Raw genomic sequence first — 27,228 nt, 5'->3', positions numbered from 1 at the left:
CGCAGTCAGCCAGTCCCAGGTCATGTCCACATGCCGACATACCCCCCCCCCCCCCGACTCATACATCATCCCCAAGCCGTAGTCGTAACAACAGACACAAATACGCCCCCCCCCCCTCGCCCCTGGCCCCCAACCCCGACCCCGTACCCCGTTCCCGCCCCCGTTCCCCGGTTCGACCATCCGCCTGTCCGTAAAACCACCCTCCCCCGTACCTTCCCCATCTTATCTTATACTGCACTCCTTTTTCCAACGGAAAATAAACCATTATATGGTCAAAAATATACACAATCCAAGAAAATAAAAAAACAAAGGATCCTCAAGGATGAAACGCAACAAGGAACACGCTCAAAATTGACTCCCCAGCTTCCCACTCCTCCCCACTCCACCACTGCCGTTATTCCCAGCTTTCCAATACGGGCTCCCTGCCCACTTCCCCGGCACCGGCAGCCCTCCCGTCCCAGAACGGAAGCGGCCTGGGGTGGCGCTCAGCGCCTCGGTGACCGACACCTGGTGGCCGCCGTGCATGGGCATGAGGTGGGCCGAAGCGCGGTAGACGAGGGGCTTCTTGGGTTTTGCGGACGGCGGCTTCGCGTACTGGGGTTTGCTGGTCTCGCGGACGATGTTGCGGAGCTCGTCCTCGTTGTTGCAGATCTGCGCGCGGATGAAGCGGGCCTCGGCGGCCGGGTCGGCGGCGGCGGCGGCGGACTCGGCAGCGCGGAGCTGCTGCATGATGGGCACGCGCGGGGTGTAGGGGATGGCGTCGAGTTTTAGGTCCGCGGCCATGTCGTTGGCGAGGCGGGCTAGGTCGCCCTTGGCGAGGAGGTCCGTGATGTCGATGCTCTCGCCGGGCGGGATGGGGATCGGGTTGGACGGGGTCACGCAGTCCATGTCAACCTCCTTGCGCAGCACCGTGTCGATGTCGACGGCCGAGAAGAAGGCGCAGCTCTGGGGGAGGTCCTGGATGCCGACCTGTTGGGCGAACATGACGCGCGTCCAGAGGTTGGCGACCTGCAGCGCCATGGCGGCGCGGTACTTGTCGTGGTCCTTCACCAGGTAGCGGATTTCGTCGTGGACGGTTATGGCGAGGCGGGCGGCCAGGTTGAAGCGCCGGGTGAGGTAGTCCATGGCGACGACCAGGAGGTGCAGGTAGTCGACACCGCTCGACTGGATTGCCCAGTTAATGCGCGATGTCAGGTAGCCACCCTTGCTGATGAAGCGGCTGTTGAGCGCCTCAGTAATACCCGCGCCGAGGACGGGAGTACGCGGGTACTCTTGCTCGGCGAACTCCTCAAGCTTGTTGAAGACGAACGACTCGGTCCCGCCGCGCCAGAAAGTGCGCTTGTGGAGTACCCTGCGGTTGGTCTTGGTGCCCTTGGTGGTGGCGTAGAGCTTGGTGGCGATCTGCAAAGTCTCTTTCTCGCTGAGGCTGGGGTTGAACTGGCGGAGGAGCTGAGCGGCGAACTTTAGGCCGGCGCCGTAGATGCGGCCGTAGTTGAAGATCTTGGCGTCGTTCCGGGTGATGCCGAGGATGGACGCGGTCCGGCTGTGAAGGTCGGTCCCGGCGGCCTTGGTGCCTTCGAGCGTCATGAAGCCGATGGCGTTGCCGCCGTGGATTCTGAAGGTGGAATCGCCTATCACGGAAGCGATCCAGAGTTCCTCCGAGTCCACGTCGGCGCCGACAAAGGCATAGCCCGGAGGAGCCCTGACCATAGCCTTCAGCTCCGAACCAACACGATTCTTCTTGGCGTTGGAGGCCGTTAGCCACGTATTTTCGACAGCGCGGCGGGTGATGGTGCCCATGGGGATGACCTGGGGCAGAATAAAGCCGCCGACGGGTTCGCCGCTTGTCGATTCCTCGCTGGCTTGGGCGGATTTGTTAGCGGCGGATGGTAATTGGTCCTGGTACACTACTAATTGGGACTTGATCCTCTCCCGCGCACTTATCCAGTACGAGCAGGAGGCGTTCATTTCGAGCGCCTCCTTCGCGTAGGAATACTCCGACGACAGCGTTCCCTTCTCAAAGTAGGAAAGATACGACTTGGCCAAGGGGGTGGCACACCGGGCCGTAGGGCCGTCCTTGTGCGGCAGCTTGAAGTAGACATGGTCTTTATCTTCTTTCAAGGCCTCGACGGTTTCCTCTGCAAAGTCGCAGGGCTCCATCAGCTTGTCCGTGTACTTCTTAGCGTCGCCTCGGGGTACCCTAAATGTCCAACCGTGCTTGTCGGACCAGAAGAGCGGATACCCATCCCACGCTAGCCTGAGGAGCAGCGGCGTTATCCTGGTGCGGACAGTGAGGTTCATCGGGGCGGTACTCGTCGGAAACAAGCCCTTGTACCACTTGGGTTTGCCCGGCATCTTTTGTCTCGCAGCCGGCCGAGGTGGGTCGCCCTTCTTCTTTCCGTTGACCATCTTGATCTCCTGCCCCGACCAGTCCAGCTGCTTCATCCAGGGATCGTTGCTCCACTTGTCGGGGTCGTCCTTGATTTCCAGAGCCTTCTCTGTTAGCAGAATCAGGCGTTCTTGCACAGCGTTAGAGAGGTTGTGATAGGTCGCCTCCGCATTTTCGATGTAGGCGTCCCATGACTTGTCGACGGGCAAGATTACGGACGAGAGGTGGCGGAGGGCGGCAAAGCTGACGGGATGCGGGCATACGCGGAGAAAATTGGGGAAGACGACTTGGTAGACACGATGTGTGATGGCGACATCTGCCGCACAATAGGTCAGGAGCTCATCTAGCCTTTCCACCACTTCGTCCCTGTCGAGCCCGCCAAACGAATTCCGGAGCTCCTTGTCGATGGTCACATCGAGATGGAATTTGGCGACATCGCGTAGTGAGTTTATGGAGCTCCGTTCCACCCACAGCTCCTCCTCCTCAGCTGAAAAAGCTTTGTTGTTCAACAGATCGACCAGGTCGACGTTGTCGGTCTCCTTGACGATCTTGTCCCGTAGCTCCCGGTTCTTCTTGTGTTTCATCCAGGTGGGCCGCTGTTGCGAGCACATGCCGTTGACAGCAACGTGTAAGGACATGGTGTCGAGAAATGAATTCCGCGTCTGCTGCAGGTCGTATTCCTCCAATATCCTAGCTCGATCGTATCCTACATTATGCCCCACGATCACCCGCTCCTTCGCCGGGTCCCCCAGCGGCACCAGCTGGTGTTGGTTCTCAGTCTCCCCCAACAGCCACGGCGATAGCCATGCGTACCACGCCTCGGGCGTGCCTGCGCAGGCCATGACTGCAAATTTGTTTACGTTCCACATGACCTCGGTGTCGAAGGCGAGCATATTCCCCTCCGGCGCATCGACCTGTTCGGTGCGGCCGTCTGGGTAGTACTTGGTCCATCCGCTCCGACGTACCCATGACCTCGGCTTCGGTGGCAGGACCGACTTGACGAACTGTTTCGCGAGCCCTAGGAAGGGCTCCGCCGCGTCGACGCCTAGCTTGTGGAAATGCTCATCGAGGGTCTGGCCGGCGAGGGGAGGTAGCTTGAAAGCGATCGGGGGGGTCTTGTCGGTGTTTTTGCCGAGAAGATTGTGGCGGGTGAGGTGGTCCTGCGCAAGGTTGATGAGCTCGGGGGTGGGCGGGGCGGTGTCTCCGTTGGGAAACAGCTGGTTGTAGAGGCTGGTGCTCAGTCCCTGGACCTTGATGTCGTTGAAACGGACCTCGCAGGGAATGGAGAGATTTTGTTTTTGGTCAGCTACTGGAGCATCGGCAGTCGAGTTCCACCGGACAAGACCCAAAGCCGATCCCGAACGGCGCCATGATCGATGGGGGGTGGTAGCTCGATGTCGAACGAGACGGACCAAGTTCGCGGCGGGCGCAACTCCTCCTCGCAATCCGCGAATAGAAACGAGCATTTTGCGCGGCGAAAAATGAACGGCGGCACCGCACTCAAGTCATGGTAACTTGGGGGCGGATTGTATGGACTTTTGGAGTTGAAAAAGTCGTCCCATCAACTCTAGAGATAGATGACGGCGAAAAAAAGCCGTTTGTGAGACATGCATGGGGGGGCAGATTTAGAAAGATCAGGGGTTCCACATGGTAACTACTGCACATGAATTGACCCACCAGATGACGTTAAGCCAGTGAAATATTACAGTAGGTCAAGGTAGGTAGGTCAGCTTGGCCCTCGCTCGTTTTGCCAAGACGAATAACTCGCGAGACATTCATTCGTCTGTTAATATACGAGGAGCTACATCGACAGAGCAACACCTCACTGTCCGACTCAATACCAACGCCGACCGAGTTTGCCGGACGACTTGTAGTTTCTGCGCTTCTGAGCTGACCATCTGATGCAAACCACGTGCATGTGTCGACCTCAGTCGTCTGCGGATTGTGAGGGCAAGGCTGCGATAAGCCTTTTAACAACAAACGATGACTGCCCACGGTGAGTTTTGATGTGTCGCTAATTTTGTGTCAAATAAAAACAAAGGCTTGTTTGATGCCCGCGGCCAACGACCTTTGTCAGCCAGGAACGACCTAGATCCCAACTACCCGTTTGGTAAAAAAAAAGAACTCGAAAGGGTAGGGAAAAAACAAGAAATAGACAAAAGTAAAGAAACCAAGAAAATAAAAAGAGGTAAAGGAAACTGAGCAAAATAAACTAAATACAAGGAATTGAGTAAAGTAAAAAAAAATAAGAGACTTTGGGCTTCCAGATAACTTCTCTTTCGTTCATCTAATCGAAAGTTTCGTCGGCACCTACACCTGGAGTTCGGCTTTTTTGCCCATAGGAAGTGAATTCCTACCGTGTATATAAGACAGGGCTGGCTGACAACGCCGGGTATTGTTTCTACTGGAATGAACAGATGCCAGGGCCCGGTTTCTCGGCCATTGGATCATCAGCTGAGCATTGAGAAATAAAATGCTCCATTTGACCATTTGACGTTACGAGATGACGCATCACCAGCATCTGTTGGAGGGCCTGAGGCTCCGTATATATCTGCATGCACACTGTGCTTGATCGTGTACACGACACCGATAGTAGCGGAATTAAGCATCCCATCCAGTGAGAATATAGGTAGGTACTTCTACGATGCCCGGCTTACCCGAGCTAGAGAGTTCGAATTCCTACGACGAATTGAAAGTAATGGGGTTGCCTGTGGGGATTCCCGGGCAACAATCCGGACCCGAAACGGAAGGAAGGCCTGCTTTGGGGTACTCCTGCCTATTGGGGGCCTCATCTCATGCTTCCTCTGCAGAGTTTTTTGTTCGTTTTCTTGCAGGGATTTTACATTGTGCGTCCACGATCTGCGAGTTGCCCTGGGAGCTCCCTCCTTCGGCAACCGACTCATATCGGTGTTCTACCAAGGAGCTAGCCTGGACAAGGTGGCGATGGTCAGCGAGGTCCGGGATTCCATCTCGGGTGGTTTACCCCATCGCACTTGCGATACCCCCCGGACACCTGTGTGGCATCCGGAAACCTGGAAGTACTTACTTTGCTTCATTATCTATAAGATAACCTGGCCGCCGAACCGATAATTTGCACACAGTCTTCCCACCTCACATAACCATACCTGCCTTCCCAACACAAGCAGTTCTGAAGCAGCACAGGAGCTTGCAGCTTTGTACAACACGCCGTCTGCAGTTCAAGGTCACGAATCACCCATGGCAGACAATTTCTTCGACGGAACCTGGAGTGATTTCTTTGACGGTATGTACCTATTTTTGAACTACAATTAATTGTCTTCCTCCAAATACCTGACCCCCTGTAGATCCAGCCTGGCTCGTCGCCCTACCTCTCGAACCTCCGTCACCTCCTCAACGCCTCCACATGCCACTAGTCGATTCCTCTTCTCGGCTTGAGCCGCAGGCAGCACACAATGCGAGATTTCGCCCTAGTCTCAGGGATCGACCTGCACCGTTTGGGAGTGGGGTGGTTCGAGAACCATCAGCCTTGCCGGCCGAAGATCTCGGCAGCTGGTCTGTGCCTGGACCCACTCGGCCCGCCTCCAATAGGCGGCCGACACCGGCAGCCTCTCGGCGTCCCGAGCTTTCTCACAACAATGCATCACGGAGAATAGTCGAGAACCAAACACCAGGTCCCTTGCAGCTGAACTCCCCTTCACCTCGCGCTCCCGCTTGCCCCACTTTTTCTTCACCTTCCAATTTGAATCCCACTGCACTCTCCTCTACAGTTCCCGCGCACGGCCTCCCAAACCCCCAGCGAAGCCTCATCGACAACTTGCCCGCCGCAAGACTCCCTCGAAACGTTCCACCCGTTTCATCCCGCCGCCGAAGCCCGCGCCACGATTATATCGCGTCCTTCGCGGCCGCCGCCGCCGCCGATTTCCCTCGGCAACCTGCCACACCACTACTATTCAACGACCACGTGCTCCGGCCGCCCATTATGTCTTCGAATACGCGGAGAAGGAGCGTGCGTCCTAGCGACTTGACGATGCCAACCCCGCCGAGCCTAGCCGCCCAGATGTCGGCGCCCGCACCGAGGACCACCCGCCGGAGCACGTCGCAATCCGTTCAGCCAGAGCAAGGCACCTCCAGCAGCAAGCGCAAGCGAGAGCCAGACCTTGACAATGACCCCTTCGGAGATGGCCATTTTGACGACCAGCAAGTGGTGGATTTAGTCGACAAAGACGAAGTCCCGGCCGAGATTCTCAGCCAGGAGAAGAAGAATTACACCAGAATGAGCACTTTTGATTGTGTCATTTGCATGGACAGCGTCAAGGATTTGACTGTTACCCATTGTGGTAAGCTTTCTTCCCCGTATATGGCTCAACTCCCTCTGATAATGATCTTCAGGTCACCTATTCTGTTCTGCGTGTCTTCATTCTGCCCTCAACATGGACCCAAACCGACGAATCTGCCCCATCTGCCGCCAGAAAATTGATAAGATGCCCATCAACGGTAGCAAATTCGGACAGAAAGCAAAGGGCTATTATTCCTTGGAGCTCAAGCTGCTGACCAGGAAGAGCCTGGGAGCGAAAGCCGAATAGTTGTTTGAAGCCACGGCCTAAGTGGTACGGAACGATGTCACGTTAAGCTTAACCTGATGCGCCGAGACCACTACTATTGAGCCTTGAGTTCTGGAACACATGGATTCCCACATTCCGGAACATGGTTCTGGGTTCTACACTCCGCTGGACTTCTGGTAGACCGAGGTATTCCAACATTCTGGATCCTGAGCAACAATAGGCGGCATGCAGCCATTCATTTCTATATACGTTCGGAATTCTTTGTTTCTTTCAGCCCCGACAAGCTCGAGTGCACCATTTCACGACCCCAGCTGAATAGGACGGAAGTTTTATGGGGCCACGGCTCCAGGCTCGATTCTGCTGCACCGGCTTTCAGGGGGGCGCGTTTTCTCTTTTCGTTTTTCAGCACTCAACGCGGGAGTAGTTTGCTTTCAATTTTGCATGGCCGGTGGGATCAACATGGAGGCGGACAAACGGACAGACAAACAATTGGCGTTATGGGTTGGTGTTGTATACCCTGGGCAAGATGGTTTTGACACGCATAGCATCATGGGTAGGCGGGTTAGACAGGATGGTCTGTCTAGCACCTGGGTGGAATAGGGTTGGAACGGTTAACTGGGATTTTCATCTTCCTTCACGGACTGGTGCATAATGGTGGTTCGTTCCTTTTTGAGGTCTTGTTGAGTTACCTATACTTAAGACGGGGAATCGCCAGGCAGGCGTCCAGCCTGTTTGCTCCGTAGATAGCTTGGAATGCACACATCCTGAGATCATATGTTCACAAGGAACGACATTGTGATTACTTCTTGCTCGGCCAACACCACCACTATTAGACGAAACAGAAATGTCTGGGTAGTTTTATTCCCAACAGTGGGCGAGGCAAATCCATCTCTACTCGTAACAACCAAAAAGGATTCCCTCCCCTTTCATCCCAACACTTTGTCAATACCTTCCCCTCCCCATTCACGATGCAAATACCCTGCCCTGTCCTCCAAAGAAAGAAAGAAAGCAAGCCCCTCCTTCTCAATGGAAAAGCGTGGCGCCCACCCGCGGCTTCTCGGCGGGGGTCTGGCCCGTCTCAAACTGCAAAAGTAACATCGTTAGCCAACCTATCATGCTTCAAGAACCATAGCCATAGCGCGCAACGCGTCGCAAAACCTCACGCATGGACCGCGCGTGCCTGACGCGTCAGAGAGGGGGGGAAAAAGAAAGGAAAGAACGTACCTCCAAGAACCCCGTCGCCATAATCAGCAGCATGAACGCCTCCGCCAGCTCCTCAATCCGCTCCTCCAGCGCGCCCTGCGCTTCCACATCCCCCTCCCTCGCCGCCGCTACCGAACCCAACAGACTATCCCCATAAGCCTGCCCATTCCCATTCCCATTCCCAACCCCATTCCCCTGCACACCACCCCCAGCACCCCTCCCCCCCACCACGCCAATCCCCGCGCTCCGCTTCAATGTATGCACCACCAGCATGCGATGCTGCGTAAGGAACCGCCTCCCCTGCACGACATTGCTCGCGCCGCGGGCGAGCACGGCGGCGGCCACGATGCGGGCGAGCGCGACGAGCAGGGCGTAGTGCTTCTCGAGGGCGCGCGTGTTGCGCGCGTCGACCTGCAGCTCCGGGTCGGCGCCAAAGACGCCCGCGAGCTCGAGCGCGCGGAACAGGCCCGCTTGGAGGACGTACTTGGCGCCGTGGCGGGTCTGCGCGAGTTGGAGGAGCAGGGCGAGTTTGGCGGTGAGGTATTGCTCCGTTTGGCTGTTGTTGTGGTGGGGTTCGAAAGTGGTTGTTGTTGTTGTTGCTCCCCCGGCTGGGGAGGAGATGACGGCGAGCCAGTCGGTGAGGATGGTCTTGAGGGAGTCGACGAGCACGCCAAGGAAGTTGAGCCGGTTGAGGGCGTCGATGATGGCCGTGTCGTCGTCGGCCGAGGAGCGGCGTGAGGTGTGCACGAGCGCTGAGAGGAGGACCGTTGCGGCCGTTTGGCAGGACGTGTCGCTGCCGTAGGCGTCGTCGCAGATGACGTTGAGCAGCCGGTCGCCGTGGAGCTGGATCGCTTTGAGCGTCTTCGTCCGGGCTGTTGCGAGGTTGAGGTTGCGGTTGCGCCCTCCGATGGCGGCTGCGGTGTCCTTGTCGACGATAGCGGTCAGGTAGCGGTAGCAGATCCCGTAGTAGAGCGCACGGAGCTCCGCGCCGCCGGCCCATTTGCTGATAGAGCTGAGGCAGACTTGGAAGAGCTGGAAGAGCTTATCGCTGATGAGGTTGCCGACGGTGAACTTTTCTCTTTGCACAACGGACGCCGAGTTGTCGTCGTCGTCGTTGAAGTCGAGTTTGAACAGGAGCACCTTGGCGACTCGTGCGAGCTCTAGCGCTTCGGCTGGGCTGAGCGTGCTGTAGGCTTCGAGGGTTGGGAGAATGGCTTGTAGTGCCTGCAGTAGGAAAGCCATCTTGGGTGTGCCCTTGAAGTCGTTGGCCTCGAACATGATCAGAAGCAGGTTTGCCCATGCTTTGAGCAAGCCGAGCCTCGACGCGGCGAATAGCTTCTGGCGGTTCGTGAAGGTCAAGTACTCCACCAAAATCCTCTCTTCTGTCTCGATAGCGTCAAGGTGCTGCTGGGATGCTACTTGGAACGTGTCCCTGAATTCATTACGCTTCAGCGCGATGGTTTCCCGCACTTTGTGGATGTTGTACTGTAGGCCGGCATCGGGATCCTCGACAGCCGACGGCCTCAGGTCGAGATCTTTATAGAAGACGAATTGCGGCGGGGGCACGTCCCAGGCGGCATCGGGGTTAAGGAAGTCGAAGAAATCGAAGATGTTTGCAAGGCTCAAGGGTTCCTCGCTGTCCATCTTGATCTGCCCGTTCAGGGCGTCGAAAATCTGGCGCTTGATAGAGGGTATCCTGTTTTGCGAAACGCTGCACAACTCCTTGCCGATGTACTCGAACACCATGGCCCGAGCACCAAGGTAGTCGATGTATGCGACTGAGGCGTTGGAGAGAAGGAACTCGGGGTTGTTCGCCTGCAACTCATCCCATATCAGGTCCGGCTGAATCTGGATCTCCCTCAGCAGCATATGGAAGAGGAAGTTGGTGGCTCTCAACTCATCCATGACCAGAGTGCTGGAAAGCGGAGACTTCCAGAGAACCTGCAAGATGCGTAGAATCCGATACTTTAAGGTGATCAGATATCCGCGCATCCCACGCTCCTCCTCGTATACCGAAATCCCGATGACAATGTTAAGCAGATTGTGGAAAAGAGACTTCTGGGAATCGAACGCCCCCCGTGGCTCGATGCCCAGCTTGTTCAGTTCGCAGTGGAAACCGAGGAGAAGATGGGCGATGGTTGGTTGATCGGGCGTCGCCTTGAGACATTCGTAGATGAAGTCGAGGATAAACAGCTTGATCACATAGCTCTCTGACTCGGCCTCCAGTGCAGGATCCAGGGGCGCAGATATGGTAGCAGCAAGTGAAGCGGCAATGGTATGGCCCTCGCCGCTCCTTTCGAGCTGGACAATCGCCTTGTTTCGGTGGCCCAGCCGGCCAGTATCCGGGTTCCACGCCGAGATGATTTTGGGGGACGTAGATATCTTTTCGAGCAGTTTCAGGCAAGCTAATGTCAACTCGCCGTGCCCGAGATTGCAGTACTTGCCGAGGTCGACCACCAAGTTTAGATGGCTCAGGATACCGTCCTCAAAGGCGGCGTACGCGGCGTTCGCCACGGAAGGCCGTCGCTGTTTCTCCGACTGGATGACAGGACGCACCAGGAGTAAATAAGTTTCTTGCAGGTCGAGAGCTTTGATCATGACCTGGATGCCCCGCAGAATACTGAGCACCAAAGGCGAGTCTGGGGATGCAGTGCCCAAAATAACGGCATCTTGATGGATGGTGCGAATCAAGGCGGTGATGACCTTTTCGTTAAAGAGCCACTCCATGACGCGGGCGAGGGGATGGAGGCGGACGTATGTAGCTAAATCAGTTGTTGGCATGGCCACATCGATGGCAATATTGCTTTCGTTGCCCAGGATTATCAGGTCCTCGTTGAACGTTGATAGGCAAGTCAAGGCGAAATCGAGGCAGCTAAGCCGCACTGCCCTGAGTTGGGTAGGGTCTGCCAGTTCTTGAGCCTTTTGAGAAAATACCCGAAAGACGAAGTCGACGTAAGGTTCCATCCCTGGCGTTCGGACGCTGCTGCCCAAGTCTTCGGGGAAAGTCAGGCTGTCGTTCAGCCCTTCCGGGCCTTCAAGTGGGGCGAAGAGTGAGGCAAGAAGCTGAATGAACGCGTTCGATTCCTCGAAACCATCACTGAGATCATTCAAGACCGCTTCCATGTGCCCCTCTGGGCTCAGTGGTTGACCGAGGTAAGTCATCGGTTGCTGGCTTCCCGGGTTGGTGAGAGTCTGCGTTGCCCAAGCATCGACATACCTCCACAGAATTTCGTTCTCAGGAGGCTGTCTTTGGGTCATCAAAGCCTTAAGGACATAGAAAATGCAAGCGCGGAGTCGAGCCGGCAGTGGGCCATCTCCAAGCTTAAACAGAGTGTCAACCAGCCGCAACTCCTCGTCCATCAGCATCCTCTGCCGAGCAACTTCGCTTTCCGTTGCCAGCTTAGCGATAAGCCGCAAATAGCATTCCAACATCAAGGCGGACTCGGGCTCTGTCTCAGCCAGGTCAGCAACTGGTTTGGCGGGGCGTTGTATGGTGTGCGCCTGTGTCGGAGGTGGCTTATCCCGAAGCTGTTTTGTGAAGTAATCCAGCTCCTTAAAGATCTGGGACCACGTCAAAGACTGAGAGCGCTTCATCTTGCCAGAAGATTGGTGGCCCTCGTCGAGCAAAAAGGTGTGAGCAGCCGTCGCACATTCCTCGTTGTCAGAGAGACACTGGAGCATTTCGCAGAATGCACTGACAAGCGGCGTGGAAGCTCGTCTGGACGCCCACTGCAAAAATCCGGCCAGGTTGCTATCCGGATCTTCCCAGAAGGACATGGCCGCGTCCGGCCTGCCCTCATAGGCATATGATATGATGATCAGGAAGCGCTCAAGATCGAGGTCCTGTTCGTGGCTTTGACTGAGCTGCCTTTGCTCATCCTCTTCCGTCCTCAACTTGCGAAGCATATCTGGAAGGTTGGAGATAGAGGCATCCACAAACCCCTCCAAGCGTACCATGAGAATTTGTTGGAGGAAATGGCTGAAAGGGAACGGGTCCGTTGCTAACGGAGGGGACTTTCGTTGTAGCCATTGACGCATACCCAATCGCGATGGGTCCTGCCATTCTTGGGCTTTACAGTCCGCGGCGACTGACAATATGAAGTCGAATGCGCCCTCTTTGAGTGCCTCGATAAACTGTTTGTTCCTCTCGTCATCTTCCTCGTCCAGGTTAATCCCTTGGAAATCGTAGCTCGTGTCGTCGAGGTACCATCCGCTATACTCGGCAATCCACCAAGCCCGGGCGGCAGCGCCGAGGTACGGGAGAGCCCACGAATCATCGGTTTGTTTACAGACAACACGGTTGAGCTGGCGCGCTTGTTGGAGATCGCCCACCCCCTCCGTGGAGCCGAAGGCTGAGATGTAAGCAGCGAGAACCGGGAACAAGTGGACTAAAATGTATGAGCAACGTTTCGCGGCAGTCAAAGTCTAGGGCGTGTCTCATCATACCAAGGAAGTGATCATATCTGTCGACCTTTCTGAGGGCTTGGAGGAAGTCCTGGAAGTCGTTGACCGTCGCATGACGTTTCTCGACCGCGGCGTGTAGAATTGCCGCCAAACACTCGTGCTGCTCAACGAGGCTGGACCGCGAAAAGTCGAATGTCTCTTGATTTTCTGGGCCCCTCACAAGAGCAGCTTGCTGCAGTAGGTTCCGGGCCGCGGCCTTTTCCGTCATGTTCTGTAGCATGACCCTCACACTCTGCATAGCCTCCATGCACCTTGAGACAGCCTTCGGGCCGCCGCTCCCTGTGCGTAACTCGGGCGGAGGGATGCCGAATACCTTGTCCTCAGCGACGATGCCGAACGAGTCTTGCAGGCCCGGTTCAAGGTCTTCATCGGCCGCTATCTCGACGATCAGGCGCATGCAGTCAAGTAGATACCTGCGTTCTTGGTGGAAACGGATGACGGCGCACTCCCATAAAGGTCGGCTTTGGGTTTCGGTATCGCCTTCTGCATCGCAATCTAACAAAATCCTTGCCGACTCGAGCTCGTCCAGATCCAAGTCGTCGGCAACTCGGAGGCAGTCGTTGACAAAATCGTCATTGATCGCGTACTCGTCTTCGCCAACCTTGACCTTTCCTAGTTCAAACCGTCAGCAACCCCCTCTCCCTTCCCCGGCACTCTATCCGAGTAGCATCACATACCTGTCCCTAGGGTTGCTCTGTGGGTCGAGTTTCTGGGGGGTTTGTCGATCAACTTCTTGAATGCATCGGTTTGCGCGTCCAAAAGCTGTTCCAAAGTCTGCAATCCTTCATATCGATGCTGGCGGACGGCGACCAGCTCCCCGTGCAGAGCCTGGAGGGCTTCGAGCGCGCGCAGTTCAGACATGGTCGACGGGGTGAGATGCGCCTCTGCGCATTCTTTTGATGTCGCAGCCGCGTTATTCGGAATATCGGTGCCGTCGAACGATACCTATACCCAGTGTGTCAATGGATGCGGGTATCGAGCAGCGTCGCAGCACGCGAGTCCCTAGACGACGTAGTTGGTAAGGCGTTTGTACCGTGTAAGTGTCGAGATTTGAAGGTTTGACGATTCAGGCCGTCCCGCGCCAAATCGCCTGCCGATTGGCGCCAAACAGCTGCACAGTCAACAAAAGAATTAGGCGGTGAAGTGTTCTGCCGTGACCCTGGAAGCATGGGCTGCTTGTTCTTGCTGGGGACGCAACCAGAGTGGGGCTGCTTCAGGCTGGGCCATGGATGCATTTCTTGGTCGCGCACCTGGACAGCGGATGGTCATAGCTCCTTCCAAGTTCCGCCTTCCCAAGTTCGAGCCTGCCCGTTTATCGGGATGGAAGCCTAGAAGATTCAATGCTGAAAGCGCAGGCTCTGCTCTCAAATAAAATTGGAAATCCCAAACTTTCTGAACCACCTGACTCTACAGACTAAAGTGGTTGACGTTGATGTTGTTGATGTTGTTGTTGTTGTTTTCTCCAACTCCTCGCGGCCTCTTATTATTATTCCACAACCAATCTGGATAGGCCTGGCGGAACATCCATGTGCACTGCGCGTAGCTGCTTTTTCCGCTCCAATGCCGCACGCGCCTTGTACCTTCTTGGGCCTCTCTCAACATACCGCCTTACCTATTCCTTTCCACCTTTGATGCTGAAGGTGAGCCATGCCTTTGCTGCTGCTTAGGAAATTTGATGGATCGTTGTCGTCATTTCGTTTTGAGCACAAATATTTGGTCTTTGGTCTTGGTCTTGGTCTTTGATTCAAGCCAACCACGCCCTTCTTGGTCAAACTCCACGGCCTGGCTCCAACCAAGTGAAGACCTGAAGATCGCTAGCCTCTCCGGTTGGCGTTCGGGCTGAGAAAGCAAAAATGCCACGGCAACCGAAGACGTACAATGGTGACACGATCAATTTCAAACAACTCGCTGGTAAGTGATATGTTTGGTCGAAGATCGACTCAAGTAACATGCATCGTCTGACACAAGACAACCTTCGTAGGGCTCCTCAAAAGCGGGACAATCACAATACGTACCGATGCCATTGGAAGTAAGCCGCAACTTCCTACTTGCTGGGCCTCACATTCTCTAAAATATGAACTAACCTTGCTGCACAATTACAGCATTATTGGCATTTTTTGATGCCGTTGAGCGCGGTTCTCAGAGGTAGATACTGCCGTGCCCACTAATGCCCCTTTTTGAGTTGTTGTTGTTAACTCGACAAGGAACCCCTTTGATGACAAGTCTTACCACTCACTCTACGAGGCCTTATTTAGCTGCGCTCTCATAGAGAAAGAGAGCTACTTTAGCTCTAAAAAGTCAGCCAAGTCGATTGCAAGACTCGAAAAGTGTGCTCGGGCCCTACGAACAGCTGTTCGCCATGGAGCCACCAAGATCAGGCGCAAAACGGGCAAGGCCATCATCGACCACATCGCCCAAGTCCTTCCCGGGCCCGATGGAAGCTATATTGGTCCTCTTCTCGAAGACTACGTGAAAACCCTCAGCGCCTTCCTCGAATCCTCGGCCAACGTCGAAAATCTCGCTATTAGCGAGTCCTGGGACACGTGTGTCCTTTTCTGTGTTGAGGCTCTTCACCGCTATCTTGAGACGGGCGACCGAGAGAGCGGTTTCTTGTCTCGTGCTTCTCCGGCTCCGGGACCGAGTCTTAGGTCTGGTTCCATCGCCTCACCACAGGGTTCCGGTCAAATCGGTGGTATGATGGCCCTCGAGTTCTTGACATGCCTCAACCTTCTCGTGGCCGCTCCAAACGCGCCGGTGGTGAGGAAGGCAGACAAGATCTCAACCGTGGTGTTGCAAATCCTTCAGCTCCGGCAAATGAAGATTGGAGAGCTGCAAAAAGTGGCCTTCTCGACCTTCAACCTAGTCTTCCAACGCACCCAAGCCGACGACGTTGCCTTATCCAAGACGCTGGCCAGGAGTATGATCCCCCTGGTCTCGTATTGGTGGCAGCCTCGTGCTCTCTCACGAGACGCGATGTTGAATTCTGTCCGCGACGAAATGCTCAAGACGATTTACGGGACACATCTTTACGTTGAGAGCCTGCTTCGGGACGCCGCTGACGAATCTTTCTTTCAAGATGTCGAGGATTTGCTGGATTCTTTGTGGTCCGACTATTCGAAGCGCGAGGATCGCGCCCGGCTTCAACTCGATGATGTGACGTTCACTGGTTTGCGTCTACCCGAGGACCACCCTTCCACCACCGTCTTCAGTCTCCGCCCGTACAATCAGGCAGGCGAACAGAACTGGGCTCTTCTGGAGAATCTCGCAATTCTGGAAGCTGCTTACTCGCGGTACGCCCAGCGAGAGCACAGCCAACAGCATCCCGACCATGGCCAGCCTCGAAAGAGGCGACGGGTAGCTGGCAGCGCCAACAGGATCCTCCAGAAGATCAAGTCTTTGGATGCTGCGGTTCGCCTATCTGCTTTGCAGCTCATACCATTTCTGGCCAAACGGAAGCCGCTTTCACTAGAAGACATCTCCGAGGTGATGGCAGACTTGTCCAAGTCTGTCACTGCTAAACAGGGCGCGGTCGCATCGTGGGCGATGATTGCTTGTTCTGGGTAAGTACCGGGACGTTTTACCGCGCAATGCTTTTGGAGGGGGCTAATCGAGCAAAAGCTTTGCGGCCTATGAGGCCTCCCGGCATGCATCTCTCAGCTCATCCTGGAAGCATCTCTGGCACCTGGGCGTACGAGCCCTGTCTCTGCCGCCTACCAGCCGTGCTGCTTGTGTCCTCCTCCATTCGGTGTTGGAAGCGAACCTTGTGCCCAGACACGAGCTCGCGGATGATGTCAATCAAATCGTCACAACCGCCGATATCAGCGGCCCGTCAGTCCTAGTCGACTCGTCTCTCATTCTTATGCTGAGTCTGCTGCGCCTTCGCAACAACATGTTCCCTAATGCTAGTCAAGCCACTTCGAATCACATCATCCGATGGGTGTTTGTCCGATGGAGTCCTGGTAAGTTGGTATTAACGTCATAACCTCGGGACATTCCTGACTTGTTCGGCAGCTGAGTTGATATACGCCTCCTTTCATGCCACCCACGCAACACCGTTCGATATCGTCAACCTTCTGAAGGCCTGTTATGGTGCCCCAGCACTCACCATGCCAGCGCCACTTCGCTTGTTTGGCGGTTCCATTTCTCAATTCTGGAAAAGCCAGGCGGAAACCCGTTCTTTTATACGGTACCTGCTTCTATCAGACCAGGACGATACCGCGGCGCCAACCACGGCATCCACCGCAAGCACATCCTTGGCCCCTGAGCAACAAGCTGATCATCAGCCAGTGGCCGATCCATCGGGATCTCATGCGGCAAGACGGCTTGCGCTTGAGTTGCTCTATCCGAAGATCGAAGAACTGCATCAGTTGACAGAGTCATGGCAAAAGCGCGGAGCAGAAGGTGCAACCCCAGTTTCTACTGAGCGACTTCAGAGCATCGTTCTCGCATGCCTCACCGGAGCTCTCCTACTTCCAGAACTTGTCAACCTGAATTCATCCGCATCCAGGGATCTTGAAACCACCCTTTTTGGCATCGTTGATGCTACGCTCCGAGTAATATCGGCCGCTCCCTCAAGCGAGAACTATTTTGATCTGGTTCTGACATCTTCGGCCGCGTACGTCCCCCCGGCCATGGAATCCGAGCTACTGTCTTTGAAGAGAGATAGGCCACATCTGCTGAAATTCTTCGGAAAACTTTCTGATGCATTACACGAGAGGTCTCGCCGAGAATCCTCTCTCCGAGATCCCGATGTTGTTGACATTGACGACGAGTTCGAGTCGCAGACAAGCCAACACAGCACGACATCCAAAAACAAGATTCTCCCGAGGCGGGATGTCTTGTTGTCTCATACGTCTGAGGCTTTTTACCTCGAGGCCAGTCTGCGGATACATTTCCTCGAGGTCATACGTTTAGATGACGGCGAGATTGGGCGTGTTCCGGAGACCATCGTTGACCAACTCGTCGAACTCCCGAATGAGCAGTTTCTATTTTGCCGTTTTTTTATGCAGGAGCTCTTCACGTCAGACGCCATGATCCCCCTTGAGTCCGCCATGAAGATTCTGGAGACCGCTGGCCGCATAGTCAGCCGAGACGAGTTTTCGTGCTGCGAGGTAGCACTATGCACTTGTCTCGGCATCATGGAGAGCTTCATCAGCATGTGGACCGATGATAGCTTGGAGATTTCAGCCATGGCAGGGGACCTCTATCATTACCTGGTGAAGCATTCCCTGCCCAGCAACTCGTTATCTGCCGCCGCGCAAGTTCAGCTCTCAAGCCTGCTCCTGCATCTGTTGGAAGTCAAGTCCACTTATGCTTCGACCCTCGAGCTGCCATCCTCTCGGTCAACACTCATGAGCATTCTACAAGACGGAGCCATGGACGTCAAGTACTTCATCGGATGCAACCTCCCCAAAATCTTTGGATTATATGTTCTGAAGACACACGACACCATTTTCGTCGATGTTTTGGAGAGCCTTCCTTCAGACCCGCATGTCACCGAAGGGATCGCATTTCGGTTGTTTGTGCTCGCAGAACTTGCCTGTCAATGGCCAACACTCCTCCGCCGATGCATTTACCACATCTTTGAGACGCCAGGGAAGATATCCCAGTCGGGAAAGTATGCAGCGAGCTGCCTCAAGAGAATATCGCGGACTTTGCAACTGAACGGGGCCCAGGAGCTATTCAGGCTCTTTGCCCCCCAACTATTGTACACATGGCTGGAGGGCGGCTCAATCCAAGAGATCCCGTTTGAGATATTTGGCTTTCCGAGCCACCATGATCTCCTCCAAGAGGCCCAGACCGAAGCTGCCGCCATCATGATAATGCGTGGACAAGAGAAAGAGGCGCTTGATTTAGCGCAGGCCTTGGGCTTGACACCCGAGCAATTGGTCCAGCAGAGTTTCACCAAGATCATTACTTACAGCATCGCACACGATATCAGCATTCCGGGCGGTGCCGACTATGTAACCGGAGAAAGTCGGCTCAGGAAGATCCTAGGGAAGGAAGGGTTCCTCGCAAACATCCACCTCAACTTCGCCGACATCATCGCCACCTTCTTTGACATTTTTGACCAAGAAGACCCCATCGAGAAGGCTTTCCGGAGAGATGATCGATTTGCCCATGCGGCAGACGCCATGGAGGAGATCAAGAAGCTCGGGCACCTACCCGCTGCCCTTCCTTCGAATCAGCAGCCGATGTTCAAAGCAAAGTACTTGCCGAGGGAGATTGTCCACCTATGCAGCCGGACACCATACGAGCCGGAAACGTTGTGGACGCCCGCGCTTGTCGTTTTTGTGGCCCGCAAACTATTGAACACGATACACCCGGCGCTCGGCCCGCTCCATGCTTGCTCCGTACTGCGCAAAATCCGCGTTCTGATATGCATGGCTGGCGAGCACGCGACATCGACATATCCTCTAGAAATGCTTCTGCATTCCCTACGAGTCTTTGTGGTTGACCCGGAGTGCGCCGATGATGCCCTGGGCATCACGCAGTACCTCATTCTCAAAGGAGACAGCCATCTTAGGCAGACGCCTTCTTTCCTCGCTGGTTATGCCCTGTCTAGTCTTGCCGACCTCCGCGTCTTTCTTGAGTCAAGCCAATCCAGCACGACACAAGAGAGCCAGTTCAAGGCCACCATGACGAAGGCACAGCTCTTCCACTCCTGGTTCTCCAAATACCTGGCCAACTACGACTCTCCTGCGTTTCAGGATGACGCACAGAAACGTGCTTTCAGGTCCATCACACAGTCGGCTGCTCATATTCGAGCCTCTGGCAATGCGGAAAAGGGCACACATGAAAGTAATCTGCTCTTAGAAATCCTCGAAGATTGGGATCGCAAGAACCAACTTCTGAACGAGCCCGCGCGAGACGTCGCTCTCTCTATGCTCTGCGGGGTGTTCAAGGTCCCTCCATCGAGTCGGCTCGATGTCATTGAGAGCGATGACGACGCGCTGAGCCACAGTGCTGTTGTGTGGAGGAGCTGCGCCTCGCAACGTTTGGGGGGAGAGTACCTGGCCTGGGCCGGCAGGGTTCTAGGCCGTTCATTCTCAGCATCTGGCGAAGTTCCAGACGAGCTGTTGCGTGAGTCTCATCTCAAGGAGTACCGCCGGCTATCGTTAGAGATCGGCGGCTCGGAGGAGGGGTTGCTGAATCTCATCGAAGCGCTCACTGTCAGTGGCGATTGCTTCACGGCTGGCCTGGCAGAGGCGGCGTTGCGAACCGTCGTCTCAGATGCCGTGAGCGACGATGACCATGACCTTCTCGGCGCGTGCCAGCAGAGCCTTGCTGAGCCGCTGCTGATTTCGTCAAACTGGGATCCTTACCGCACACCGCGGTCTGATGGATACAAGGTAGATGTTCCCTCGGAAGCGGATGTGTTCTCAGCCGAGCACTTTGAGAGTCCAAACTGGTCGCAGCAACTCGCTACACTTTTGGCCCAGTCGGTGCCTGAGATTGTAACGTTGAGGGTCTTGCCCCCAATTCTTAGCAAGGTCAAAGGATTCGCGGAGCGGGCATTTCCCTTCGTTGTTCATCTGGTCTTAACCTACCAGCTGGACAAACAGCAGGGCATAAAACGGAAACTATCAGAGGCCCTCAAGGGATGGCTCAACTCCACCTCAGATTTGGCTAAGGAGAACTTGAAGCTTCTAATCAACACGATCCTCTACCTGAGAACTCAACAGCTGCCGGGCGAGGCCTCGATCGCAGACCGGGGACACTGGCTCGACATCAATCTTTCAAGTGCAGCGGCAGCTGCCACACGATGTGGCCTGTTCAAAGTTGCCGTCTTGTTCGTTGAGTTGGCCAACTCGGAATCGTCGAGGGGTTCACGGCGCTCGTCTACATTCAGGGAAATTGAAGATTCGAGCGAGATCTTGCTGGAAATATTTGAGAACATTGACGACCCGGATGCGTACTACGGTCTGAACCAAGACGCTTCGCTTTCTACCGTCGTGTCTCGCCTGGAGTATGAAAATGATGGAGTGAAGAGCCTTGCCTTCCGCGGCGCTCAGTACGACAGCCATCTGCGGAGTAGGGATTCCGCATCGCGACAGGATGGTCAAGCGCTCATTAAGGCGCTGAGCGGTCTTGGTCTTGCTGGGTTATCGAACTCCCTTCTTCAAACACAGCAAAGCCTGGACGGTTCCTCCGACTCGCTCGATGGAACGTTCACTACGGCGAGGGAACTGGAGATATGGAATCTTCCCGCGCCGTCAACCAACGACAACTGGGCCGTCACAGTGTACAAAGCATATCAGAGCATGCATCAGGCTCCCGATGTTGACTCAGTGAGGAGGGTAATCCATGATGGCCTGAAGAGCACCGTCAAGCACCTGACCAGCCGCAACCTCAATACTACAACACTGCGGCATCAGCTCGGCGCACTTGCGGTGTTGGCGGAGCTAGATGATATACTGAACGTTACCGACCAGTCCGAACTGCAGAATTCGCTAGAAAACTTCGAGAAACGGTCCAAGTGGATGATGAGCGGACGGTAAGATCCCCCTTTCGATGATTAAAAGCGCGAAAACTAACAGACTCAGATACTCCGACGTGGGCCAGATTTTGTCCTGCAGGGAAACCACGCTGAGCATGTGGAGTCAACAGCACAAGTTGAGAGCGACGAGGTTGCCTCCGGCTGATGCTCGTCTCGTCCAAATCCGTGCCATGCTACTCTCATCCGACATCTTCCGCTTCCATCGCGCGAACCAGGAAACCCTAAACATTTCGACAGGCCTCACAGGTCTCATCCGAACGAGCGAGATCCTGGGCCTCAACGTCGATGCTGCGATCAAAATGGAGGCGGCCAACTCATTATGGGATCAAGGAGAGATGATCACCTCCATCCGGATGCTGCAGAACGTTGACAAGGACTCGTCACTCAAGAAACAGACTGTGCCGGTTAGCCGTTCAGATCTTCTGTCGAAGATCGGCTATCAAGTTTCTGTTGCGAGACTCGAGAGCCCGGACAGCATTCAGAAGAAGTACCTTGAACCAGCGCTCAAGGAACTTCGAGGCAAGATTGAAGGAAAGGAAGCCGGACAGGTATTTCACCAATTCGCCATGTTCTGTGACGAACAACTCCAAAATCCCGACAGCTTGGAGGATTTGGCACGTCTGCAGAATCTCAAGAAGGGCAAAGACGAAGAGGTTGCCCAGCTGAAGGCCCTGATCGCTAGCTCCAAGGACTCCCAGCACAAGAACCGGTACTCAAGCCATTTGGCAAAAGCGAGACAGTGGCAAGACCTTGACCAAAAGGAGCTCCGCCGGGTTGAGCAGAGTCGATCCGAGTTCCTCAGGTTGAGTCTGGAGAATTACCTACTTTCTCTGGCGGCATCCGACGAACACAACAACGATGCCCTGCGGTTTATGGCTCTTTGGCTGGAGCAGTCAGAGGAGGAGGTTTCAAACGAGGCCGTTAAGAAGTACATCGGCAAGGTTCCCACCCGCAAGTTTGCGCCTCTGATGAACCAGCTTTCCTCGCGTTTGCAGGACCAGCAGGCGCTATTCCAGAAGCTCTTGATCGACTTGGTCTACCGCATCTCTGTTGACCACCCCTACCATGGCATGTACCACATTTGGTCTGGGGCCAGGACCCGCGTCAACAAGGACGACGAGATGGCTGTCTCTCGACAAAGGGCGACCGACCGAGTGGCGAAGGCACTCACCAAGTCGGAGGCGGTCGCCAAGATCTGGCCAGCCATCGATCAGACAAGCAGAGCCTACCATGCGCTTGCCATGGACCGTGATCCTAATAGGTACAAGGCCGGGCAAAAGATCGCGATCAAGAACTCGTCCGTGGGCCAGAACTTCTTGAGTATACTCGCGAGGTACCCCATCCCGCCCCCGACGATGCAGATGGCATTGTCGGCCAGTCAAGACTACTCGGACGTGCCAATGATCCACAAGTTTGAACCCGACATGTCCATCGCCTCGGGTGTGAGTGCCCCCAAGATCATCACGGCCGTGGGCACCAACGGCCAGCGGTTCAAGCAGCTCGTCAAGGGAGGAAATGATGACCTGCGCCAGGACGCCATCATGGAACAGGTATTCGCCGCCGTCTCGGAACTCCTCAAGCTCCACCGGACAACGAGACAGCGAAACCTCGGCGTCAGGACTTACAAAGTGCTCCCACTGACTTCCTCCTCCGGCCTCATCGAATTCGTCTCCAACACGATTCCCCTCCATGAATATCTGATGCCTGCCCACGAGAAGTACTACCCGAAGGACCTCAAAGGCTCCCAATGCCGCAAAGAGATCTCCAACGCCCAAACCAAGGCCACCGAGACCCGCACCTCCGTCTACCGCAAGGTCACCGAGCGCTTCCACCCAGTCATGCGCTACTTCTTCATGGAATACTTCCCCGACCCGGACGAGTGGTTCCACAAACGCACCGCCTACACCCGCACAACAGCCGCCATCTCCATGCTGGGCCACGTGCTCGGCCTGGGCGACCGGCACGGGCACAACATCCTGCTCGATACGGAAACCGGCGAGGTCGTGCACATCGACCTGGGCGTCGCCTTCGAGATGGGCCGCGTGCTGCCCGTGCCGGAGCTGGTCCCCTTCCGCCTGACCCGCGACATCGTCGACGGCATGGGCATCACCAAAACCGAGGGCGTCTTCCGCCGCTGCTGCGAGTTCACCCTCGACGCCCTGCGCGAGGAGGCCGCCTCCATCCAGACCATCCTCGACAGCCTGCGCCACGACACCCTGTACCAGTGGTCCATCTCGCCCGTGCGCATGGCCAAGCTGCAGAACGCGCGCGGCTCGGCGGCAGAAGGAGGGGAGGAGGGTGAGGGCGGCGGTGAGGATGTCGGCGGGGCTGGGGGCCGCGAGAAGAAGGCGCGCTCCGTCAATGAGCCGAGTGAAGCGGACCGCGCTATTGAGGTGGTGAAGAAGAAGCTGAGCAAGACGTTGAGTGTCATGGCTACGGTGAATGATCTGATCAACCAGGCGACGAGCGTGTCGAACCTGGCGGTGTTGTATTCTGGTAAGTTGTGCCGTCTCTTTCCTACCCGGGGGTTGTTGTTCTCCTTTAGGAGATAGGTTGTGCTAACATTCCACAGGTTGGGCGGCATATGCTTGATTGAGTAGTTGTGGGATGGGCCAGGAATCTTGTGTCTTATATATGTTGCTATACTAAATAAATCAGTTCTCCTGTTATCATCAATCATTAACTTGCGCCCAAGTGGCTATGTGTGTGCGTCACCATACCATTGTAAACCATGATGCTGCTCTTAGGACGTGAAGTATACGGTCTAATTTTTCCAATTCTTTACAGGCGAGATAACTGTATTCCCAGGTACGCCCCCTTCTTGTAGACGCCATAATACGGAAACCAAAGCGAAACCCGCATCTTGTGTGTCTTAACAAGTCCCACACCAAGTTTGGGGTCCTCTGCAGACAAAGAAAAAATGATAAACGCCCCTTTCTCCAACCCATCCATCCACTTTGTACATCCAATGGTATCCCCGGAGCTAGCCAACCCGCTAGACCGGCCGGATGAGGGTGTTGCAAATGCGCGAGCCACCCCAACGGTTCCTGGCACGCCCAGTACGGGTTTCCTCATAACATTAAAACAACCACCTCCCCCCTACCCAACCAGCAAAGACCAACTTGCCGCCGCACCGCCTATATCCCCCTCAGGCCCCTCACAATCCAACCCCAGCATCCACTCCTCGGACCAAAACCGGAAGAAGAAGAAAAAAAAGACTAACCATTCCCTTTCTTCACGCCCCCGGCCCCTGAGGAGGAACAGCCGCCTTGCCAAGCCTCGCCAGCACGCGCTCGCGATGGGCGCGGTTCTTAAGATGGACCTCAAAGTTCTGAACGGTGGTGTCGGGGCCGGCGGTGTAGGATTTGCCGGGGCAGTCGCGGCACCTAATGCGCGGCAGCCAGGCGAACTGGATGTTGGCGGGCTGGGGCTCGCCGGGGGGTATGGCGGTGACGGGCGAGACGAAGGAGTTGGTGTCGGTGTTGATGGCGCAGTAGCGCATCATGGCCTCGAAGGAGTCGGCCGGGTAGGTCTTGAGCAGCGCGGCTAGCGCGGCCGACAGCCAGTCTGGCGGCGGGGGCTGTGAAGGTGTGGTTAAGAAGGACGCTCGAACGACGGGAAGGGGGGTGGGGAGGGGGGAAAGAAGGTGGAATGTACAGGTGGGTCCGGGTTGGCGCCGTTGGGCCCGGGTGGAGGAGCGGGAACGCGGCCTATTTGGCTCTGAAGTGATAGTACGTTGTTAGGCCTGGGCGGAAGGTGCTGGCTGGTTGTGGGGGTGGCGGACGGGGGCCCCATGGGGCCTGGGGTGGTAGCGCTTGGGGCTCGCTGGTGGGCGAGTGTGGGCGTGGCGGATGAGTGTGGTGTTTGTCTAGCCCGGAGGTCGCGCATGAGCTTCCGTAGTTTCGAGGGATTAACGTGAAGGGTGACGATATATTGTTGGGGCTCTTCGGTCTGTTCTCGGGTGGCTTCACGGCCGACACGGCGGGATGTGCGTGTTTCGTGATGGTGAATGATGGCTTCCGGCGTTTCAGAACGCCCCAGGTTTGCCATACGCTGAGCGGCTGCGCTGGCAGCACCGCGCATCCCCCTAGTCCTCGCGGTCCCCTGGAGCTGCGACATGGCGGGTGAGTCGGGGGCGGAGTCGTCGCTATCATCAGAATCCGACAGGTCGCCGTCACGAGCTGCCCGTTTGCCTCTGCCCGCCAAACCACCACCCATCGCCCGCTTGTAGAGTCGACTATCCTCGATGTCCGTCGCAGCACCGGGCAATACTGAGGAAACAATGGATGTCCGTATCGTCCTCTGGCGCTCTTTGAGGTCGGGCAACTGGGGGCCGCCGCGCCGGTTGATCGAGCGCTTCTGTCTCCGCTGCTCGCGCGAGAACATGGTCTCGGTCCTCTCAAGCTCGGCCTCGGTGTTCTCGTACAAATAGGGCGCGTAGTCTTTCGCTTGTTGCTGCGGCCTGAAAACGGAGGGCAGAGGGGTCGGGAGGAACGCAGCTACGAGGTCCGCGTCCTCGATCGGGCGGCCGTCGAAAGGATGGCCAACGCTGTACAAGCTGCGCGTGAAAAGCTGTGACTGTTCGCGTATGCAGTGGGCGATTGCTGTTGTGAATTCGCCTGACAGCGACAGGTCGCGCGCCATGCTAGTGGCGAAGTCCTCGGGTGAATTCATAGGATTATTGACATCCCATTCAAACTGGTCGACTAGCGTATGGGCTCCGATCGTGATATTAAGTTTGACCAGGATGCGCATCTCGTCGTTTTTGTAGGCCGAGTACGGAAGCTCTGGGTCAAGAGCGTCTTCTTCGGAATAAGCGAAGGGGTAAAAATCGTTCAGCTGCTCGTGTATTTGCTGCACAACCTGGTCATACACAGGCTTTTCAACACCCGGGTTCAAGCCCATATCCTCGATTAACTGAGCCGCGAAAAGCTCGACGGATACGAGGCGCTCGTGGAGGTTAAAGGTGAATGTGTCGCGCAGCTTGATCTTATCCCAGTCGACGTCTATCCTGACGGGCACCAGCTCCTCGTGCTGCTCGGCTTGCTTCTTCATATCTTTCTTGGCGAACTTTAGCGCGGGCGTGGCCCTCCTGCCGGGGCGTGGTTTTTGCATTGGGTATATGATTTTTGTCGTGCCGCCATTTTCGGTGTAGCCGTTGCCGTAGCCACGATAGCCCTCTCCGTAGAGTCTGGCAGGGAAGGCAGCATAGAAATCGCGGTATTGGCGGTAGTCACTGGCACGTGAAAGCATATCTTTGGTGTCCTTTTCGAGTCGGATCTGAGCTTCCTTGAGAGCCGCGGAATGAATCCAATCGTGTGTCTGGAAGCGTTCAACGATGGCTCTATTGAGGGCCGCCTTGTCGCGAGTCGGAAGGGTGCTGGTCGCATCGGCTTGGGGAGTGCCGGAGTTGGAAGGTGTGGCATTGGCTGTCGGGGGGGCTACCGCTGGAGCGGCGGATGAGGATGAAGCGGAACTCGGGGGGGCTGTTGATGATGGTCCGTCGCCGTCGCCGCCAGCAGCCAACGATGCGGACACTTGAGAAGTAGCCATATTGAATACAAAAGGGGGAGGGGGTCAATCCTGAAGAAGAAAAAATAAAAAGATAATAAGAAAAAAAAATTGACTGCAATTAAGCAGTAGAGAGGATACCCAGATGCGCGATTCGTACGGTGTCGGCGTCGTGTGGACTGGGGTGTGTGCTGCTGTCAATGTCGAGATGCGACGATGCGCTGTCGCTCGACCCAGTTCTGTTCGCGATGAGGCTGGCCCCAGGACGGGCAGGATGCGCGAAGGTCGAAGAAACGGCGACGCGCAACTGGCCAATGGAACGACAGACAGCAGAGGCTAGCCGAGTAAAGTGCGGGTCAGGATTGAGGGACATGTTTGCGCGCCGAGGGGCCCTAGCACTGCCTAGGTGCAGAACATGCCGGCCTTGGCAGCAGCTGTGGCTCGTGCTTCTTTCCTCGAAGCAGCCCCCAGTCGCCCATGCAGCTCCAAGCCAAGCGCAGAGCGGAGCCTGGACACAAACCAGACAAACCCCTCCCCCGCTTCGACAAAATCAAGGAGCAGAAACTCAAAACCGTCACGGACCCCGCAGTTTGTTCCTTGACTTCCTTCTGGTCCCTTTC

At 55.8% G+C, this 27,228-nt stretch overlaps 5 protein-coding genes across 5 annotated transcripts; 2 read left to right on the top strand and 3 right to left on the bottom strand.

The window, feature by feature from the left end:
- Positions 1-158: 158 nt before the first annotated feature.
- On the bottom strand, positions 159-4,019 carry F5144DRAFT_566648 (DNA polymerase family A-domain-containing protein). Its single transcript, XM_066788564.1, has one exon. The coding sequence runs from the start codon at positions 3,853-3,855 to the stop codon at positions 346-348; it is 3,510 nt and encodes a 1,169-aa protein (XP_066644489.1). The 5' UTR covers positions 3,856-4,019; the 3' UTR covers positions 159-345.
- A 1,645-nt stretch (positions 4,020-5,664) lies between these two features.
- F5144DRAFT_169983 (uncharacterized protein) lies at positions 5,665-7,161 on the top strand. The gene is made up of 2 exons (XM_066782608.1): positions 5,665-6,705; positions 6,758-7,161. The coding sequence occupies exons 1-2, from the start codon at positions 5,772-5,774 to the stop codon at positions 6,949-6,951; spliced, it is 1,128 nt and encodes a 375-aa protein (XP_066644488.1). The 5' UTR covers positions 5,665-5,771; the 3' UTR covers positions 6,952-7,161.
- Positions 7,162-7,953: 792 nt separating this feature from the next.
- F5144DRAFT_600961 (nucleoporin Nup186/Nup192/Nup205) lies at positions 7,954-13,458 on the bottom strand (the record flags this gene model as incomplete). Its single annotated transcript, XM_066791115.1, has 4 exons — positions 7,954-8,013; positions 8,155-12,521; positions 12,580-13,209; positions 13,275-13,458. 4 exons carry the CDS (start codon positions 13,456-13,458, stop codon positions 7,954-7,956), a joined length of 5,241 nt encoding a protein of 1,746 aa, XP_066644487.1.
- Positions 13,459-14,174: 716 nt separating this feature from the next.
- F5144DRAFT_170020 (uncharacterized protein) lies at positions 14,175-23,705 on the top strand. The gene is made up of 7 exons (XM_066782610.1): positions 14,175-14,508; positions 14,579-14,626; positions 14,700-14,742; positions 14,802-16,157; positions 16,216-16,556; positions 16,609-21,094; positions 21,144-23,705. Exons 1-7 carry the CDS (start codon positions 14,451-14,453, stop codon positions 23,647-23,649), a joined length of 8,838 nt encoding a protein of 2,945 aa, XP_066644486.1. The 5' UTR covers positions 14,175-14,450; the 3' UTR covers positions 23,650-23,705.
- Positions 23,706-24,252: 547 nt separating this feature from the next.
- Positions 24,253-26,960, bottom strand: F5144DRAFT_169999 (uncharacterized protein). Its single transcript, XM_066782609.1, has 2 exons — positions 24,755-26,960; positions 24,253-24,677 (listed from the first exon to the last, which is right to left on the bottom strand). The coding sequence occupies exons 1-2, from the start codon at positions 26,648-26,650 to the stop codon at positions 24,333-24,335; spliced, it is 2,241 nt and encodes a 746-aa protein (XP_066644485.1). The 5' UTR covers positions 26,651-26,960; the 3' UTR covers positions 24,253-24,332.
- Between the last annotated feature and the right edge of the window lie 268 nt (positions 26,961-27,228).

This window comes from Chaetomium tenue (assembly GCF_020726465.1).
Source record: "Chaetomium tenue strain MPI-SDFR-AT-0079 chromosome Unknown F5144scaffold_3, whole genome shotgun sequence".
NCBI classification, from domain to species: Eukaryota; Fungi; Ascomycota; class Sordariomycetes; order Sordariales; family Chaetomiaceae; genus Chaetomium; species Chaetomium tenue.
The sequence above is the reverse complement of the archived record's forward strand: the minus strand, read 5'-3'. Positions and strand labels throughout refer to the sequence as shown.